This window comes from Hyaena hyaena, unplaced genomic scaffold (genome assembly GCF_003009895.1).
Source record: "Hyaena hyaena isolate Hyena2069 unplaced genomic scaffold, ASM300989v1 scaffold_74, whole genome shotgun sequence".
Classification (NCBI taxonomy): Eukaryota; Metazoa; Chordata; class Mammalia; order Carnivora; family Hyaenidae; genus Hyaena; species Hyaena hyaena.
This window is the reverse complement of record NW_024080706.1, coordinates 3,281,588-3,298,923: the sequence shown is the minus strand read 5'-3', so window position 1 is coordinate 3,298,923 and position 17,336 is coordinate 3,281,588. Positions and strand designations below refer to the sequence as shown.

The 17,336-nt window shown below is 34.8% G+C and overlaps 1 protein-coding gene across 1 annotated transcript in view; it reads left to right on the top strand.

Annotated features, from left to right (window-relative positions):
• QSER1 (glutamine and serine rich 1) overlaps positions 1-11,227 on the top strand; it is a 42,466-nt gene extending 31,239 nt beyond the window's left edge. The window contains exons 8-12 of the mRNA XM_039233368.1: positions 3-140; positions 2,175-2,272; positions 7,598-7,750; positions 8,939-9,034; positions 10,239-11,227. Of these exons, the coding sequence (XP_039089299.1) occupies positions 3-140; positions 2,175-2,272; positions 7,598-7,750; positions 8,939-9,034; positions 10,239-10,379 (626 nt within the window). The 3' untranslated portion in view covers positions 10,380-11,227. The remainder of the gene's footprint in view (positions 1-2; positions 141-2,174; positions 2,273-7,597; positions 7,751-8,938; positions 9,035-10,238) is intronic.
• Positions 11,228-17,336: the final 6,109 nt, after the last annotated feature.

Here is a 17,336-nt window from a genome sequence, read left to right as displayed (position 1 = left end):
AGAATTTGATCCTCCAGCTCCCTTTGTCACTCGTTTTTTGAACACAAGAGCGATGAAGGAAACCTTTAAGAGCTACATGGAATTGCTTGTTAGCATTGCTTTGGACCCTGACACAATGCAAGCCTTAGAGAAGAGCAATGGTACAGTCTGCTAATAGTACTTTCTTGGTAGTACTTCATGGATCTTCTTCATTCTTATCTGTTAGTTGTGTGTTTAATATATAGGTTTTGTAATAGATATCTATACACTGTCAGTTCACATATCTATCCGTGATACTGATGCTATAAAGTAGTCCTATCTTTTTATGAATTGTCAATATTTGAACAAATTTATATTGAAGCATTTCTTATGTTGAATGTATTTTTATTGATTTCTACTCATAGGAAAATTATGTAACTACCCACTAGTTTCTTTCAATTCTAAATCTTTGTCATCGTCATAACTTTTCACTGTCTATGTTACACGCAAGGTCTAGATGTCAGTACTTTCTGCTTTCTAGTCATTGGCAAGATGAATTGGATAATACTGGTATAAATATTAAAATCATAGATTTGTGTCTCATAGAAGATACATCACCAAATAATTATGTTCTAATCAATTAGTAGTAAAATAATGTATGCATTGGGTTATATTCATTAATATTATTCCTTTATATTCTTTCTTTAGTAAATTTTTCTTACAGTAAAATGGAGAGGAAATTAATATCTGAAATTAATTGGTGATTTATATATTTAATGTTGCTCACTAATGTTTACTGTAGCTTTCACCACGGACAACTAAAAGAGGGAATTAAAGGGTTGATAATGAGCCAGTTTCCATCACCTTCCTAGAGTCATGTAGTGCTGGAAGAGACATTAGAGATTACCTCGTCTAAAACATTTATTTTGTAGACTAAGGTTCAAAAAAATTAAATGTATTTCATAGTTATAGAACAACTTAATCGTTGAATAACCACAGTTAAAACCCAATAGTTAATTCCCCATGTCAGTGCTTTTGCCATTAAATGTTTTTTCTCTCAATCAAAACTCCTTGCATTACACAATATACATCTCTTAGTAATGGTCATTCCTGGGTAGTTGTATTTTAGTTGGTTTTTTTTCTACTGCTTATCATTGTTTTCTGATTTTTCTCCATTGTCTAAGGGGGGAAAACTTTAATGATTATATATTTTTTTTAATGGAGCATTTTTAAAAATCCGTGAATGTTTAAAACTTTATTTTTTGAAATGTAAATTCTTACAGTTTTTGAACAGATTTAATCACTACTAGAAAGATAAAAGAAAACTATGAAGGTGTGTATCTAAGGTGAGTGACCTCAGAATGCATTCCTCACTAAGGACCTTTTCTTCCATTAGAGGAAGTGTTCTTCTGTGGGTCACCGTGCTTGTGTTTGTATTCCAAATATAGAGAATCCTCTTATTCATCTATGAAATTAGTAGCCAGATTCTGAAGATGATATATATTCTTTCAGAATGGTCGCTAAAGATCGTATTATAAAATATATTATTATGCTGGTAATTTGAGAAATTAGTTACCTAAAATATTTACTACAGCACCAAAAGTAATTAATACTCTGATGAAAGTACTTTTTTAAAAAGGATCTTAAAGTTTTAGAGAGGTGAAAAAGAAAAAGTTTTGGTTAGAAATCTTTATCATACTTTTACTCTCTCCTTTTCTGAAATAACTATTTTGACTTTTATGGTTTTGAAAATGGATTTTGATCATTTTTCTTCCCCTACTTTTTCTTTGGCCCAAACTACAGTTAAATTAAGGTTATCATGTTTGGTATTTTATAGAATTTTATAATGTGAGATAAATCTATATTTTGTAATATTATTTATTGTTCAGATGATAAATGAGATCTGAAGAATCTAGGCAGTTTGCTTACTGGTCATGTTAGCTGTCGTCAGTCAATTCTAGTGGCAGAGACAGGGCTACAACCCAGGACTTCTGATCCTGCCTTCATACCGTGCTGCTTTTTTCTCACGTGGCTATTGCAAACCTATTTTTTCAAGTTACCTTTTGTTCAGAAGGCTGCATGTCCAAAATGTTTAAAGTAACATTTACATACACCAATGAATTTAATATCTCAACTTTGAGGTAAAGCTGGATTTCTAACAAGTTTTTGTGTTGATAGTTTATTTATTGTTACAATAAATTTTTATCTTGTTTTAGATGAGCTACTTTTGCCTCATATGAAAAAAATAGATAGCATGCTGAATGATAACCGAAAGAGACTTCTTTTGAATCTTCATTTGGATCAGCCATTCAAGGTATTTTCTTCAGACGATTTATTAGCAAACTCACTGGCAATCCTAGTCTAAAGTATAATAGGCAGGAAATTTATGAAAGTCACTCTGGGGGAGCCTGGGTGGCTCAGTCGGTTAAAGCGTCTGACTTCAGCTCAGGTCATGATCTCACAGTCTGTGAGTTCCAGCCCCGTGTCAGGCTCTGTGCTGACAGCTCAGAGCCTGGAGCCTGCTTCGGATTCTGTCTCTCTCTGTCTCTCTCTGTCTCTCTCTCTCTCTCTGCCCCTCCCCCACTTGCTCTCTGTCTCTGTCAAAATAAAAGACATTAAAAAAATTTTTTTTAATGTTTTTTTTTGTGTTTTTTTTTTTTCTAGGAGAGAGAGAGAGACAGCATGAGCAGGGGAGGGTCAGACAGAGAGGGAGTCACAGACTGAAACAGGCTCCAGGCTCCGAGCTGGCAGCCAGCACAGAGCCCGACGCGGGGCCCGAACCCACGAACCGTGAGATCATGACCTAAGCGAAAGTCAGATGCTTAACCGACTAAGCCACCCAGGCGCCCCTAAAAAAAATTTTTTTTAAAGTCACTCTGAGTTTTATAAAATTTCCCACCCAATGAAAATTTGATTTTTATTCATGATGAGTCTGTTTAGCTTATCTCTTTATTTTATTAAGCAGATTCTTGGTGTTAATCATTTGCTCTTTCCTGCTTAAATTCTTTTTTTAGGCTTTTATATTTATCTAGAATTTCTTCTATATAATAATTTCCAAATATTTTCAAAAGTACTTTCTTTAAATTATCAGAAAGGTTTTTCTTTTAAACCTTTTCAGAATTTTCACATTTCACCTATAATTAGAATTGGCCTTTTCTTAGCACAGTTATCAAAATTTCCTTTACTTGCCTGATTTACTCAGTATCTGAGGAAAAGTTGAACTTAACCTAATGGTAGATATATATATAGTTTAACTCTAAGTTGGTCTTGGTGTTATCAGCAATATAGAACAATGATAAGCAAATCTAAAACACAGAAAATTTATCACAGAAGCTATTTACTAGTCAGAATTTTCCAGCTCTTCTCTTTAAATTTTTTAATTGTTTATTTTTGAGAGAGAGACCATGCGTACATACACAAGTGGGGGAGGGGGAGAGAGAGACATAGAAGCCAAAGCAGGCTCCAGGCTCCGAATTGTCAGCACAGAGCCCAACGCAGGGCTCGATGTCACAAACCGTGAGATCATGACTTGAGCCAAAGTCAGATGCTTAATTGACTGAGCCACTCAGGCACCCCTCAACTTTTCTTGTTTAATATAACATATAACATTTAGAATCTTTTGATCATATCTCCTTCGGGAAAAAAATTTTTTAAACATTTGTATAGCTCTTAGTTTTTACTCTTTCTCTTTTATTTTTCTTTAATGTTTAATTTTGAGAGGGAGGGAGGGGCAGAGAAAGAGGGAGACAGAATCTGAAGTAGACTGTGCTATCAGCTATCAGATAACAGCACTATCAGAGTCTGCATTGGACTTGAACCCACAAACTAGGAGATCATAGCCTAAGCCAAAGGTGGATGGATGCTCAACTAGCTGAGCCACTCAGGCACCCCTAGACTTGATTTTTATAGCAGTTTTAGGTTCACAGCAAAATTGAACAAAGTACAAAGAGTTCCCATCTACTACACATGAACAACCTCCCCCATATCAACATCTCCCACCAAAGTGGTACATTTGTCACAATTGGTGAACCTACATTGACATATCCTTATAACCTGAAGTCCACAGTTTGCATGGGTTACTCTTGGTAATGTATATTCTGTCAGTTTGGAGAAAGTATAATGACATGTTATTTACTATTAAAGTGCCATACAGAGTACTTTTCACTGCCTTGAAAATCTTCTTTGCTATATTCATCTTTCCTTCCCCACTTAACCCCTTGCAACCGCTGATCTTTTTACTCTTTATTCTCTCTGTAGTTTTACCTTTTCCAGAATGTCCTATAGTTGAAAACTATACCGTATGTGGTCTTTTCAAGTTGGCCTCTTTCACTTACCAATAAGAATTTAAGATTTTGATGCACCTGACTAGCTCAGTCAGTAGAGCATGCAGCTCTTGATCTAGGGGTCATGAGTTCAAGTCCCACATTGGTTATAGAGCTTACTTAAAAACTAAAGGGGTATCTGAGTGGCTTGGGTCAGCTAAGCATCCAGTTCTTGATTTTGGCTCAGGTCATAGTCTCACAGTTTGTGGGATTGAGCCCCACAACAGTCTCTGCACTGACAGTGTGGAACCTGCCTAGGGTTCATTCATTTTCTCTCTCTCTCTCTCTCTCTGTCTCTCTCTCTCTCTCTTTCTCCCCCCCACCTCCCCCCGTTTCCTGCTTCCACACACATGCATACACACACTCTCTCAAAATAAATAAACATGAAAAAATATTTTAAAAGTAAGGATCTGCAAAATAACTTGTTTTAAAAAAAGAATTTTTTCTGTCATCTCTTTTTGTAGCTCAACATTTCATTTCTTTTACCACTAAATAATATTCCATTATCTGAATGTACCACAGTTTATCTGTTCATCTACTGAAGGACATATTGATTGCTTCCTAATCCTGGCAGTCTTCAGTAAAACTAGTACATAAACTTTTGTGTGAAAGTTTTTATGTGGGTGTAAGTTTTCGGCTTGTTTGAGTAATTTATATAGTTTTTACACATTCCTGTTTTATCCAGACTCCACATAAAAGTGAAAACTGACTTCATTTTACTAGGTAAAAATTAAGGCTCTGAGGTTGAGCTCAAAGTTAAACAACACCAGAGTTGCCTGGCTGGCTCAGTCAACAGAGCATGTGATCCCCAGGGTCATGAGATCTAGCCCCACATTGGGTGCAGAGTTTACTTTTTAAAAAATCTAAAGTTAAATGATACCAAACTACTAATAGTCTTGTATTCTTCACAGACATGCACTTACAGAGGAAAAAAAAGTTAAAAGGTAATAAGAAGCCCAGTACTAAGAATTTGGTCTACAGACCAGTTCGGTATTTTCTGCTAAACTACTGTTATCAATTTATCAATTGAAATTTGGAAAATACCATATTTTCTGCAGAGAAGGAAATGCTTTTAGATGTGTGTTTTCTAAAAATTTAGTACATCTTAAAAATGAGCAGTTTGAGCTAACCCCCCCCCTTTTTTTTTTTTAAGTAATCTGTATACCTACAAGATGGGACTCAGACTTTCACCTGGAGATCAAGAGTCACCCGCTTTACAAACTGAACCAGCTAGGCGCCCCTTGGCTAGCCATTTAGAAATGTTAAACCAGTTCTGAGCCACTGGGTGGCTCAGTCGATTAAGCAGCCGACTTTGCCTTAGGTCATAATCTCATAATTCATGGGTTCGAGCCCAATGTCAGGCCCTGCACTGACAGCTTAGAGCCTAGAGCCTGCTTTGAATTCTGTGTGTCCCTCTCTGTCTGCCCCTCCCCTGCATGTTCTTTCTCTCTCTCTCTCAAAAATAAACTGGAAGAAAAAAAAAAGGGTGCCTGGGTGGCTCAGTCAGTTAAGTGCTCAGCTTCAGCTCAGGTCATGATTTCGCAGTTCGTAGGTTCAAGCCCCATATTGGGCTCTGTACTGACAGCTCAGAGCCTGGAACCTGCTTTGGACTTTTGTCTTCTTCTTTCTCTGCCCCTCCCCACTCACACTATCTGTCTCTCTCTCTGTCAAAAATGAATAACACATTTTTTTAAAAAAAGAGGATGTTAAACCAGTTCTCTAATAACTTGTATTAAAGCCACCACTTGGAATTTAATAGACTGTAGATATTTAAAGCTTATGCAACAGTTTATAATGAATAACTGAAAATTAGTTTTCATATTATTTTCAAAGAAAAAAACAAAATTTCTAACTTTGAAATTTGTTATTAATTTTTATTATATTCATTTAGAGCATTTTGCATTTCAAAACCAAAATACAAACAGATTGTAAAATATTGTCAATCCTTTAGAAATAATTAACACCATTACCCATGATGATCTTAGTAATTTTAGGAATCCTAAGCTCTTTGAAGTAAATCATGTTCTGTTTTCCTCAGAAATCCACGTACTTCCAATCATCTTTAGCATCTTGTCACAAAAGGTATTTGGGAACTCATACAGAGTTTGGAAGAGAGTGGCCCTAAAGGTTGTAACTGTTTATAAAACAGTGTAGCCTGTCAAATGGTAATTATATTCTGAATAATCAAAATAGTGGAGACATCTGAACCTTTATAGTGTCAAAATAGTAAATGATAGTGGTTATTTAATCTTTTAAAACAACCTTTTTTTTTTTTTTTTTTTTTTAAGTAAACTCTGTGCCCAACATGGGGTCAAACTCACAACCCTGAGATCAAGAGTCACATACTCCACCACCTTAAAACAATACTTAAACTAGTTAAATTTAGCTATAAATATCATTCAGCTATTGTGTGTGGCTTTTCATGATTTGCCATACAGTAGGTAACAGCATAAATGTACCAGTGACTTTTAAAGAATGGATTAGAGGAAAGCATGGGTGGCTCAGTCAGTTAAGTGTCAAACTCTTGATTTCAGCTCAGATCATGATCTGAAGGTTCCTGGGATTGAGCCCCATGTCAGGTTCAGCACTGATTGCATGAGTCTATTTGGGATTCTCTCTAAAAATAGCCATTAAAAAAAAAAAACAAAAAACAAAAAAAAAAAACAGGGACTAGAATTGGTTTGGCCACATTGCCACTAACTTGTCAGTGAGTAGTAACTACTGTGTCATTATGGCCAAAAAATTCATCAAGACCTGTTTTAGACGCTTTTCACACGACTGTAGTAAAAAAAAAAAAAGGCAAAGCAGTAGTGAGGTCAAAAGAAGTATTGTGATGCTGCTCATTTTACTGTTCTCATCCTCACCTGGGATCTGATGAATTCTTTATAGCAGGGGCTGGCCAAGTTGTGTTAATAGAGCTTTGAGGAAACATTTGTCCTTCTTTCCCCTACTTTGAAGCCACAGAGAGGCATTACTAGAACTCCCTGCCTCATTAAGGAGTCCCTACAGTGCCAGGTGCTGTTGGCATAAAGCAGGTCATAAGGTTCACCCAAATTCAAGGGATGAGGATATAGATTCCACATCTTGATGGAAGACCTACCAAGAATTTGTAGCCGTGTTTAATACCCATGTATATATCTAAATACATACCTGTATTGTATGTATTTACTGCATCCCATCTGTACCCTCTGCATATTTGTGTGTGCTAAACATAAGTGTATGTATATATTTTTTCTGTATTTTTTAAAATAAATTTTGAATAGCTGAAAGTAGTTTAGTTTGCTTCTGATGTTGGTTATTTTTGCTTTATTTTAAAGACTGCTTTGGAAAGTTTTCCTGAACTAACAATAATTACCCGAGACTCTAAAGCAAAAACTGGGGGTACTGCTATTTCTAAAATCAAAATGAATGGCAAAGCTTATAATAAGAAAACTCTAAGGACTTCTAAAACAACCACCAAATCTGCACAAGTAAGTAGATATTGATTGATATAATTGTACCTTTCCCACTTAAAATAATTCCTATTTAAAATATTGAAACAAGCAAATATTTTTCTAAATTTTGTTGTAAATATGAAATCTCAGGTACGAATGATCAGCTCTAGCTCATGGAACAGGGATTTGGTCTTATTCTTTGTGTTTCTCCGTTCAGCACGGTATCTGCATGTAGTTAGTGCTCACAGATTTCTAAATTAGATTAATAGGAAAAGAATCACCTGATGCCACTATTTATATTTTATATACTTTTTATCATTAGATACAAATGCATACAGATAAGTGAGTGTGCACATACTCCATAAGATTCAATATTCCCTATCTATAAAATTATTTAAATTAGAATTCATTCATTTTCAAACATAGTCTAAATTATTGCCTTTTCAGAAAACAGTTTTAGCAATCAATTCTACATCAAAAATATACTCTGTAGAAACACATTCACAGCTGCATAAAAAAGAGCAATTCAGTTATGCCTTGCCAGTGGGAGGCTGGATAAAAAGCCATCTAGTAATACTGTGTACTTTCTAAAAAGAGTCTCATTCATTCTTTCAATAAAATATTTTTAGTGCCTATAGTGTGCCAAATATAGTTCTAAGTATTAGGAATGTAATAGTGAAAAATGGTCAAAATCCCTGCCCTCATACCATTTATAGTGGCAGAAGGTATATGTAATAAATAGAAGGATCCTCAAGTTTTAGTTAGGAAAAAACAAGTTCAAAAAAACAGAGTTGCAGAACAATATGTGTAGTACGATTTCCTTCCCATTACAGAATTAGAGTTATTAATACATGTTATATACACAGAGGGAAAATATGGAAGAATATATACTATGCTGATAATCTTGTTTATCTCTGAAGTAAGAAATTATAGATTCTTTTACTTTATAAATCATCTTACATGTTTACAGTTTAAAAATTTTCTGTGTTTAAACTTTTTGAAATGGTGTGTTTATATTCAGAAAAAAAGTGAAGATTTTAAAATGCAGTTTAAATTCTTAATTGACTAAGCCTCTTGTCCATATTTAAGCCTATATCCAGCCATATTAGTCATTTATTTTTAAGATTTCCATTGAGACTTTTGGTCTAGTGTTATTGTAAAAAATATTTGCCACTCAAATATTCCATGAAATAAATATACCCATAAACTCTTTTCTTTTTATAGGAGTTTGCTGTTGATCCAGAGAAAATACAGCTGTATTCTTTGTATCATTCACTCCATCATTATAAATATCACGTTTATCTGATATGTAAAGATGAGGTAATTTTTTTCACTTATTAAAGATGAAAATTTTTTCTGAATTTTAAGAATTCCATACCTATTGTGGTTTTTTAATGTTTTAAAGAGAATGGTTCAAAAATATGTGTCTCTTTTGTCCTGTAAATAATGTTATTCTGAGTATCTGTGTTATGTGTTGTGCTCATATTAATCTGAGCCTCTTAGAGAAGCTGTAAGTGGTAATGTTTTTAAGCTATTATGTTTGCTTACATTGCCATAATAAATGGTACTTTATTTCATTTTCTTCTCCCATAATACAGAATGGTCCTGCTTTAATTCACTTCAGGCACTGCTTTGACATCCTGCTGTCTTCCTTATCACTAGAATGGCCTTAGTCCACTTCATTGCAGAGAAAAGGGTTTTTGTGCCTCTGCAGGAAGAAATGATAGTTAAAATTTAATTGTAACATTTTTAAAAAAAATTTTTTCTAATGTTTATTTATTTTTGAAACAGAGAGAGACAAAGCACGAGCTGGGGAGGGCAGAGAGAGAGGGAGACACAGAATCTGAAACAGGCTCCAGGCTCTGAGCTAGCTGTTAGCACAGAGCCCGATGTGGGGCTCGAACCCACAGACCATGAGATTGTGACCTGAGCCAAAGTCGGATGCTTAACTGACTGAGCCACCCATGCGCCCCTAATTGTAACTTTTAAGAATCATAACTGAAGTTGCTCAGGAATTATATAGGACAATATTACCAATTTGTAGGTTGGATATAAAGGTCAATTTCCTCAAAGGTTTAATGGTTGTAGAGAGTAGTATCTTTTCTGACCAGCACTGCCAATTTTTTAATTAAGAGTTAAGTTGGCTCAAGAGTATACTTGATGTATTTGATGAGAATGTGTTGGAAAGATCGTTGTGCAATATGTTGACTATTTTTATAATGCTCTGAAACGTAGAATTCACCCCCAAATTGGTCACTTAGATTTTAACATAACTGGAAGCAATTGGCAAAGTTCGAGCCATTTTTTCTAGCCTTACTCCTTGCCCTCCTGGAACTAAAAATGGTAGGATTAGACTGAATTTCTGTGACATAATCATTCTCCATGGATGGAATTTTTTTTAAAAATGAGTATTTGTATTTGGATTCCTAAATCCTTTTCATTTAAGATCTAGAAACAGTAAGCTCTTACTAAGAACTAATAAAGTGGTAAGTGTAAGCTAATGTGTCAATTCTCTTTATTTTAGATTTCGTCTGTGCAGAAAAGAAATGAAGACTTAGGACAGGAAGAAATTGTTCAACTTTGTATGAAAAATGTAAAATGGGTGGAAGACCTTTTTGAAAAATTTGGAGAACTTCTAAATCATGTACAGCAGAAGTGTTCCTAACATTTCCACAAAAATTCCGTCTACTTTATAGCACTAATGAACTGGCAGAGGTGGGTGGTCGAAGCAGGTGCAGGGCATCAGATAATTGAATGCCAGGCAGTGGTCTCCTGTGGGCACACCTGCTTTGACCATAGAACTTGGCATCATGACCTCTGCTGAAGGACAGTGGTGCTGCCCAGGGTGTCAGTCCTTTGGAAATGGACCTAAAACCCCACCACGTTTTTATCCTAATGAATGATTTTTCTATTTTGTAAACCATTGGGTAACTGAATTTTATTTTCAGAAATGTTTTTTGACAAATGATGAAGCATGCACTAAATATAATTTTTCTTTATGGCTAGAGAGATAACACTTAAGTAACTTGATTATTTTTTCCTGACTCTGACTAAACACCAGAATGAAAGAGAGGTGGCACAGAAAGCATATGTTTATATTCATGTCTGGCCACAAAATGGAAAGTATTGTACATTATGTAAGCAGATCTGGTGTGATGTGACATTTTATATGAGAATATCCTCAATTTAAAATATGAAATTCAGAAACTGCATTCTGCTTTACGAACTCCTTTTACTCTTAACATGTTCAGGAAACTGGATGTGTAATTGGTGCAATTCTAGGACTGCTTTTTGTGTCAAATTATATTGTAATGAGAAAAACAATGACATACTATTTTCCCTATCTTGAAGAATATTTTCGTTTATACTGTTTTTCCTTTGGAAAATTTTCAATTGTACATTTTATTTCACTGATAGTTGTATTTTTCACAAGGAAAATGTTGTGGTTATAATTAAGTTTGATGTATCTGTACTACACTTTCCATTATTTTCAGTAAATCTTATTTAGTTATATATTGAATTTCTATTGTGAATTCTATCTTGCGGTAACCATTTTTGTTTATACAGATTTGCTTCAGTGTTATCCACAATATGCATTCAGTACTAGAATTAGTTTAGCTTTATAAATGGAGTTGTGTTAGACACTGCAGTAATTTTTCTAATTCATGAAAATAAATTTCTTACTAAACTAGTACTTGATACAGTTATTTGTCAAATCAAAATTAACCACATTATATGTTTGGAAGAATAAAATTTATAATTAGGCTACATGCAGTGTTAAACACAGCTTACCTAACTCTTAGACCTGCAAGTGGTAGAACTCTCCTTTGGTGCCTTTCCAACCTTTATACATGCTGTTGTAGCTTTCTTTAGTTTGATAGCTAGTGTTTCAAATAGTTTAGCTGAGACAGTGAATGTATTAGGTTCAACATGACCTTTTGTTTTATTTGTGTTTGCCAACAGGATGCCTTATTTGTTTGAGAAAAAGATTTACTAGTGTCCTTCTAAACGATCTCCTTTTTTAGGATTCTAAAGAAGTTGTTAATCATCATACCTTTTTCGTTTATTTTACCACCGTTTAGTGCCTTAAGCCCTATCAAGAAAGCAGTGTTACTGCTCAATGCCCAAATAAGACATGCTTATGTGGACATTGCTGTTGTCTTGATTTTGAGTTAACAGGCCAACTTCTTATACTTAAAACCATGGTAAATTGGCAAAGAATTAAAGATAACATGTGACTTGATTTGAGAATAAAACATTGTAGCATTGGGTAGAAAATGAGTCTTTGAGTTAAGCTTACATATTTATTTCTGATGGTTATCTTATTAAAAGCAATAATCCTTAATCCAACAATCCTTGTACCTGCCATTAGATGAGATAATAATAGGAGTTTTTCTCAAGGGTTAAATGTTCCACTTCTGAAAGTTTCTAAAAGCACCTGTTTAAACAGTTGATTTTGAAAACAAAAGTAACCTATTAGATTCATTTTGCCTAACTCAGATGAGAGACTTACCAGTGAGAGCATCATAAAATTAATTTCACCAAGTGGAGAAGAGTAGGAAGCAGCCATATTTCTTTCTGATATTGACTCTGGACAGAATTGGTTTCTTTTCATTTCCAAAGTGCAGAGTAGATAACTACATCTCCTAATGTAGTGTTCTAAGTACATAAGTACATGTCTTTTCTCCCTCAGTTTACTTTCCTGAATCATTGATGGTTGAACATTTTTAAAAGCTATCATGCATTTAGGTAACACTTGAAGTACATGTTTGAAATCACTAGCCACATTTCCTTGGTAAGGCCCGTGGAAAACAGGTACATGTCCTTAAAGTTAATCTTATGTTTCCTATAGAAGATAACCCATTTCCTTTTCCACTGCAGTTGTCCTCAAAATGTTTGCTGTTGTATTCATTTTAGAAAAACAAGTGTTTTCATAATGTCAGAGGCCAAGTCTGCGATAACTGCCCTAAAGGAGACCCAGTTGTTTGGCACCGTCTTCTCTCATTTGATCATATAATACAAGCAAGGGCCTGAAACTCGGGCCTTAGCAAAAAGTGGGACTATTATTATGATATCCACTCATAAGTCCTTTTTTTGTATGAAGTTGAATAAATAGCTGATTAGCATTCACCTTCCTTGCCAGGGAGTTTGAAATTTAGAGTATAGAAATAATTTTAGGTTGTAGATAGAATTAAAGAGGTAAAGCATACGTTGCCACAACCCAGGAAAAACATTTTTAAGAAAGATTGGATTTTCCTTCCTACAGATATCTGGAAATAATATAAAACATCAGTTTGTGTTGGTGTTTATCTGTAGTTCAGATTAGTGGTTGTAGTAGGAGCTTCCTTGTTCCCATTTTCATAATAATCCAGTTTCCACTTATTTGATCTCTAATGAAGTCACAAATTTATGATGACATAAATGATCATAGTAAGTCAATAATACAAACTGTCCACTTTTCTATTACACTATCAAATAGAAAACTTTGATAAGATGCAAAAATCTTAATTTAAAATGATTAGGAAACGTTCCGATTGCCTTTAAGTTTCTAAATTTCTTTAAACTTCTAAAACTTAAAAATGAAAATTATAGGTGACCCGTACATTATTATTGTTTTCAAAGCTTTCCTCACATTTTTAAAAGTCTCACTTCCTTTTAGTATTTATATTTATTTTCGTTGAAACAGCGGTTTTCCAATCTATGATTTTGAAGATATACCCATAAAAATCCATTATAGCAGCAGGGTTATTAAACCAGCTTTGGGTCCCAAAAGTTGCTTCAGATGTGCAAGTTGTGAATTTTACTGTATTTGTAGAAGACAGTTTTTGTTTTAAACTGTAGTTCCATCTGCTTCTCAAAAATGCGTTTCAAACAGAGTGAACTGTCCCAGGATAACTGCTTCTACCCATGTCAATTGCATTTGACACATAACTGCACAAATGAACAATGTACGCTATTGGTTGTGCATTAACTTACATGTACAACTTTTGGCATCTATGTTCACAAATGCATGTTTTCAAAAATCACCTTTATTTATAAGTGACAATGATTGAAGTTAAGGATACAAAGAAACCTGCATTTGTAGCCCAGAGTTTTAAGTGGTCCATAACACAATGTATGGAAATGTGAAAGACAATTTTGTATATTTGTTTGTTACTAACTCAGATCATTAAAATGAAAACAATTTTTTAAACAACAAAATCAGAATGTTTTGAGGGTTTTTGTTTTTTAAGAATTGTCCTATTATCCAAAAGCATCATCATGTTATAGATTCTTCACACAACACGTATGTTGTAAAATCCTTTTGTAAAGTACAAATCTATATATAGGTAAAAATGAGTTTATCCTGATTCTTTAGTTTCTGGAATAATAATATCCTGCCTTTACCTTCATCTGATATTTTAAAACACTGTATTTCAAGTAAATATATGCTCAGCATATTTGCTGTGTTTTAATTAGTTTTTTCCAAGTAATCGGTACACCTAACGTGGAGCTCAAACTCACAACCCGAGGTCAAGAGTTGCATGCTCTAACCGACTGAGCCAGCCAGACACCCCAATTAGTTTTGATTGTAAAAGCACTTTTCAATCCTTGACTTATTTTACATTGTTCAAAACCAAATTGTCAATCAATGATCTCTATCAAAAAATATTTTATTTTTTTTAAATGTTTTATTTATTTCTAGGAGAGAGAGAGACAGCATGAGCAGGAGAGGGTCAGAGAGAGAGGGAGTCACAGACTGAAACAGGCTCCAGGCTCTGAGCTGGCAGTCAGCACAGAGCCCGACGCGGGGCTCGAACCCACGAACCGCGAGATCATGACCTAAGTGAAAGTCGGACGCTTAACCGACTAAGCCACCCAGGCGCCCCAAAAAATATTTTAAAATTTTGTAACATCCCTGTTTTATTCTCCACTCGTTGCTAAAATTGTGTTAATTTTCAGAAATAGTCCCTATTCAAATATCTTAGAAAACAATCATTATTAAAATTACCCGTATTACAAACCTAGATGATAGCACTTATACACTGCTTTGTTAATGTCTTGTTACTTTCTGGTTCTTGTTATTAGTGTTCTTTATTTTTATTTTTTAAATAAGTTTTTCTTTCAAAATTTTTAGGTTATTTTGAGAGAGACAGAGCTAGTGCAAATGTGGGAAGGGCAGATAGAGAGGGAGAGAGAATCTCAAGCAGGCTCCCAGCTGCCAGTGCAGAGCCTGGTCCAGGGCTCAAACCCGTGAAACCATGAGATCATGACCTGAGCTGAAACCAAGAGTTGGACGCTTAATCAAATGAGCCACCCAAGTGCCCCTAAGTTTTTCTTTTTTAATGTTTATTTTTGAGAGAGAGAGAGAGAGAGCATGAGCAGGGGAGGGGCAGAGAGAGAGGGAGACACAGAATCTGAAGCAGGCTCCAGCCTCTGAGCTGTCAGCACAGAGCCTGATTTGGGGCTGTAACTCAGGAAATTTGAGATCATGACCTGAGCCAAAGTCAGATGCTTAACCAACTAACAAACTAAACCACCTAGGTGCTCCTATTAGTGTTTTTTAAAATGAATTTTGTCTCTCAAGAGAAGCTTCTATGGTCAGTTATTTAACCTGACTTTCTCAAGAAATATGTGAAAGAGGCGACTTCTTTGTTTTCTGTAATGAAATGTTTTTATTACCAGAAAAATAAAATTACATACTATTGTATGAAAAAAGTCATAAAATACTAAAATGTAAAGAAAAAGGTATAGACTACTTTGTATTAAGTCTTTAACAGCCTAGAACATGCTTTCAATACCCAATTTGGGATGGGTGACAAAATTAGGTATTAGGGATTAGCCCTTTTCTGTGGTGTGGCTTTAAGTAAATCCTTGGATTTCAGAGATACTTGTGTTTAAATGAAAATGAAAAGGCACATTCCAAAGAGAAATAGAAAGTGTCTGGATTATTGATCACTAGGTTGTGTGTGTGTGTGTGTGTGTGTGTGTGTGTGTGTGTATCTGTTTTTCAGTTTAGCGTGAATAATTTAGAGCTGACTGGTTTCAAATAAAAGGAAGATAGAATTACCTATTAGTCTATTGTTAAACCTTATCTATTTTGTGATGTTAATCAGGAGTCCAGAAATTGCTTTGCAAGAATCGCTTCTGTTTTACATATAGTTTACCTATAACATAGGGAGAGGTGTTTCCACCCAAAGCAAATACAGATTTTCTTTTAATTTAGCTCCTTACAATATATAGAATAAGGCAACAGTGAAAATCATTTAAGACATAGAATAAAAAATAATTGACATGGTGGAAATATTTTTCTTAAATTTGTTTCTTGTCCTTCCTCTCTTCACAATCTTTCTGTGTCTTTTCATTTGCCTTTAGCCAGACTCTTACACAGTTTAAAAGCACTTTATGAAATGAAATGTTTCCTTCTTTATTCCCATTTGTGGCCCAGCTTTAAGGAACATCTTTAAATTCCTCAAATGTGTGTTTTTCTTGCCTCCAGTAGTTCGTGTTCCCTCTGCAGAATAGTCTTCCCTCATCTTTTAGTTTTACAGATTTCACATTAACATCCTTTCTTTTGGATCAGATTAGGTTTTAACCCTCTGGCCCAGATTATGTGCCCTGTGATTCCTGAAATATATGTAGTATTTACCATGCTTTGTTATGGTTACTTGATTGGTGCTCTCTATGGTGCTATCATATGATAGGAACTATGTGTGTTTTGCTAACCATTGCATTCCCAGCAATATCTGGTGCAATATCTGGTCTCATTAAATATTTAATGAATAACTGGATGTATGAAAGAAAAGTTACAGGGAACATTAAGAGGTAAAAACAGGAAAGTATTCACTGGATTTTGCAATAAAAGCATTAATGATTTTAGTGAGCAATGTGCAACTGCAGCATCAGAGGAAAGTGACAATACCAAGTGTTTGTACAATAGAATATTGGTATTTTAGGAAAAAGTGCAATTTAGTGGCCATCATTTTTTACATATTGTCCTCATCTACAGAGAGAGCCCAGGGACCATGATTTCACATTCCTCTGTCTTTTGGGCTTGAGACTCCAGCTGGAATAATTAGGGAGCAAAGTCCCAGTAAAGGTGAATGAATGTTTCTGTTAGAAGTTAGCTCACATTCATTGTGAGCGAAATCCCCAAGAGGGAGCATTTATCTACTTGGGGAGTGTCAGGCAAGGCTTCATGGAAGTAGTAATGATTAAGCCAAGTCTCAAAGGTTGGGAGGAATTTTACGCAAAGCTGGATGAAGAAAAGGCTTAATACTTAGTTTGTTTTCAGGAAAATGGTTTCTACTTGCCATTAAACTAGCCCTGTCCTCAGATGTCTTATGTGAAGCCTAATCTGGGTCTATTTTCTCATCCTGAAAGTGCGGTGGGAAACAAAGTCTTCTAAAGGTATTAATATACTTTGATTCTATGGAGACTTTAATGTTGGGAGAAATGCAAAGTTGTTCAACAGCAGCACCAAAAGAGATCTAGCAAAACAGGAAGAATGACTTTACTACATTATTTCTAAGCTTTTACTAACTTGCAAGACTTAGATCAAAATCATTAAGCAGGTATTTTATACACATACCCCCCCGGCAGTACTTAGTTTACCTTGTGACAGTAGTAGAAGACTAATTAG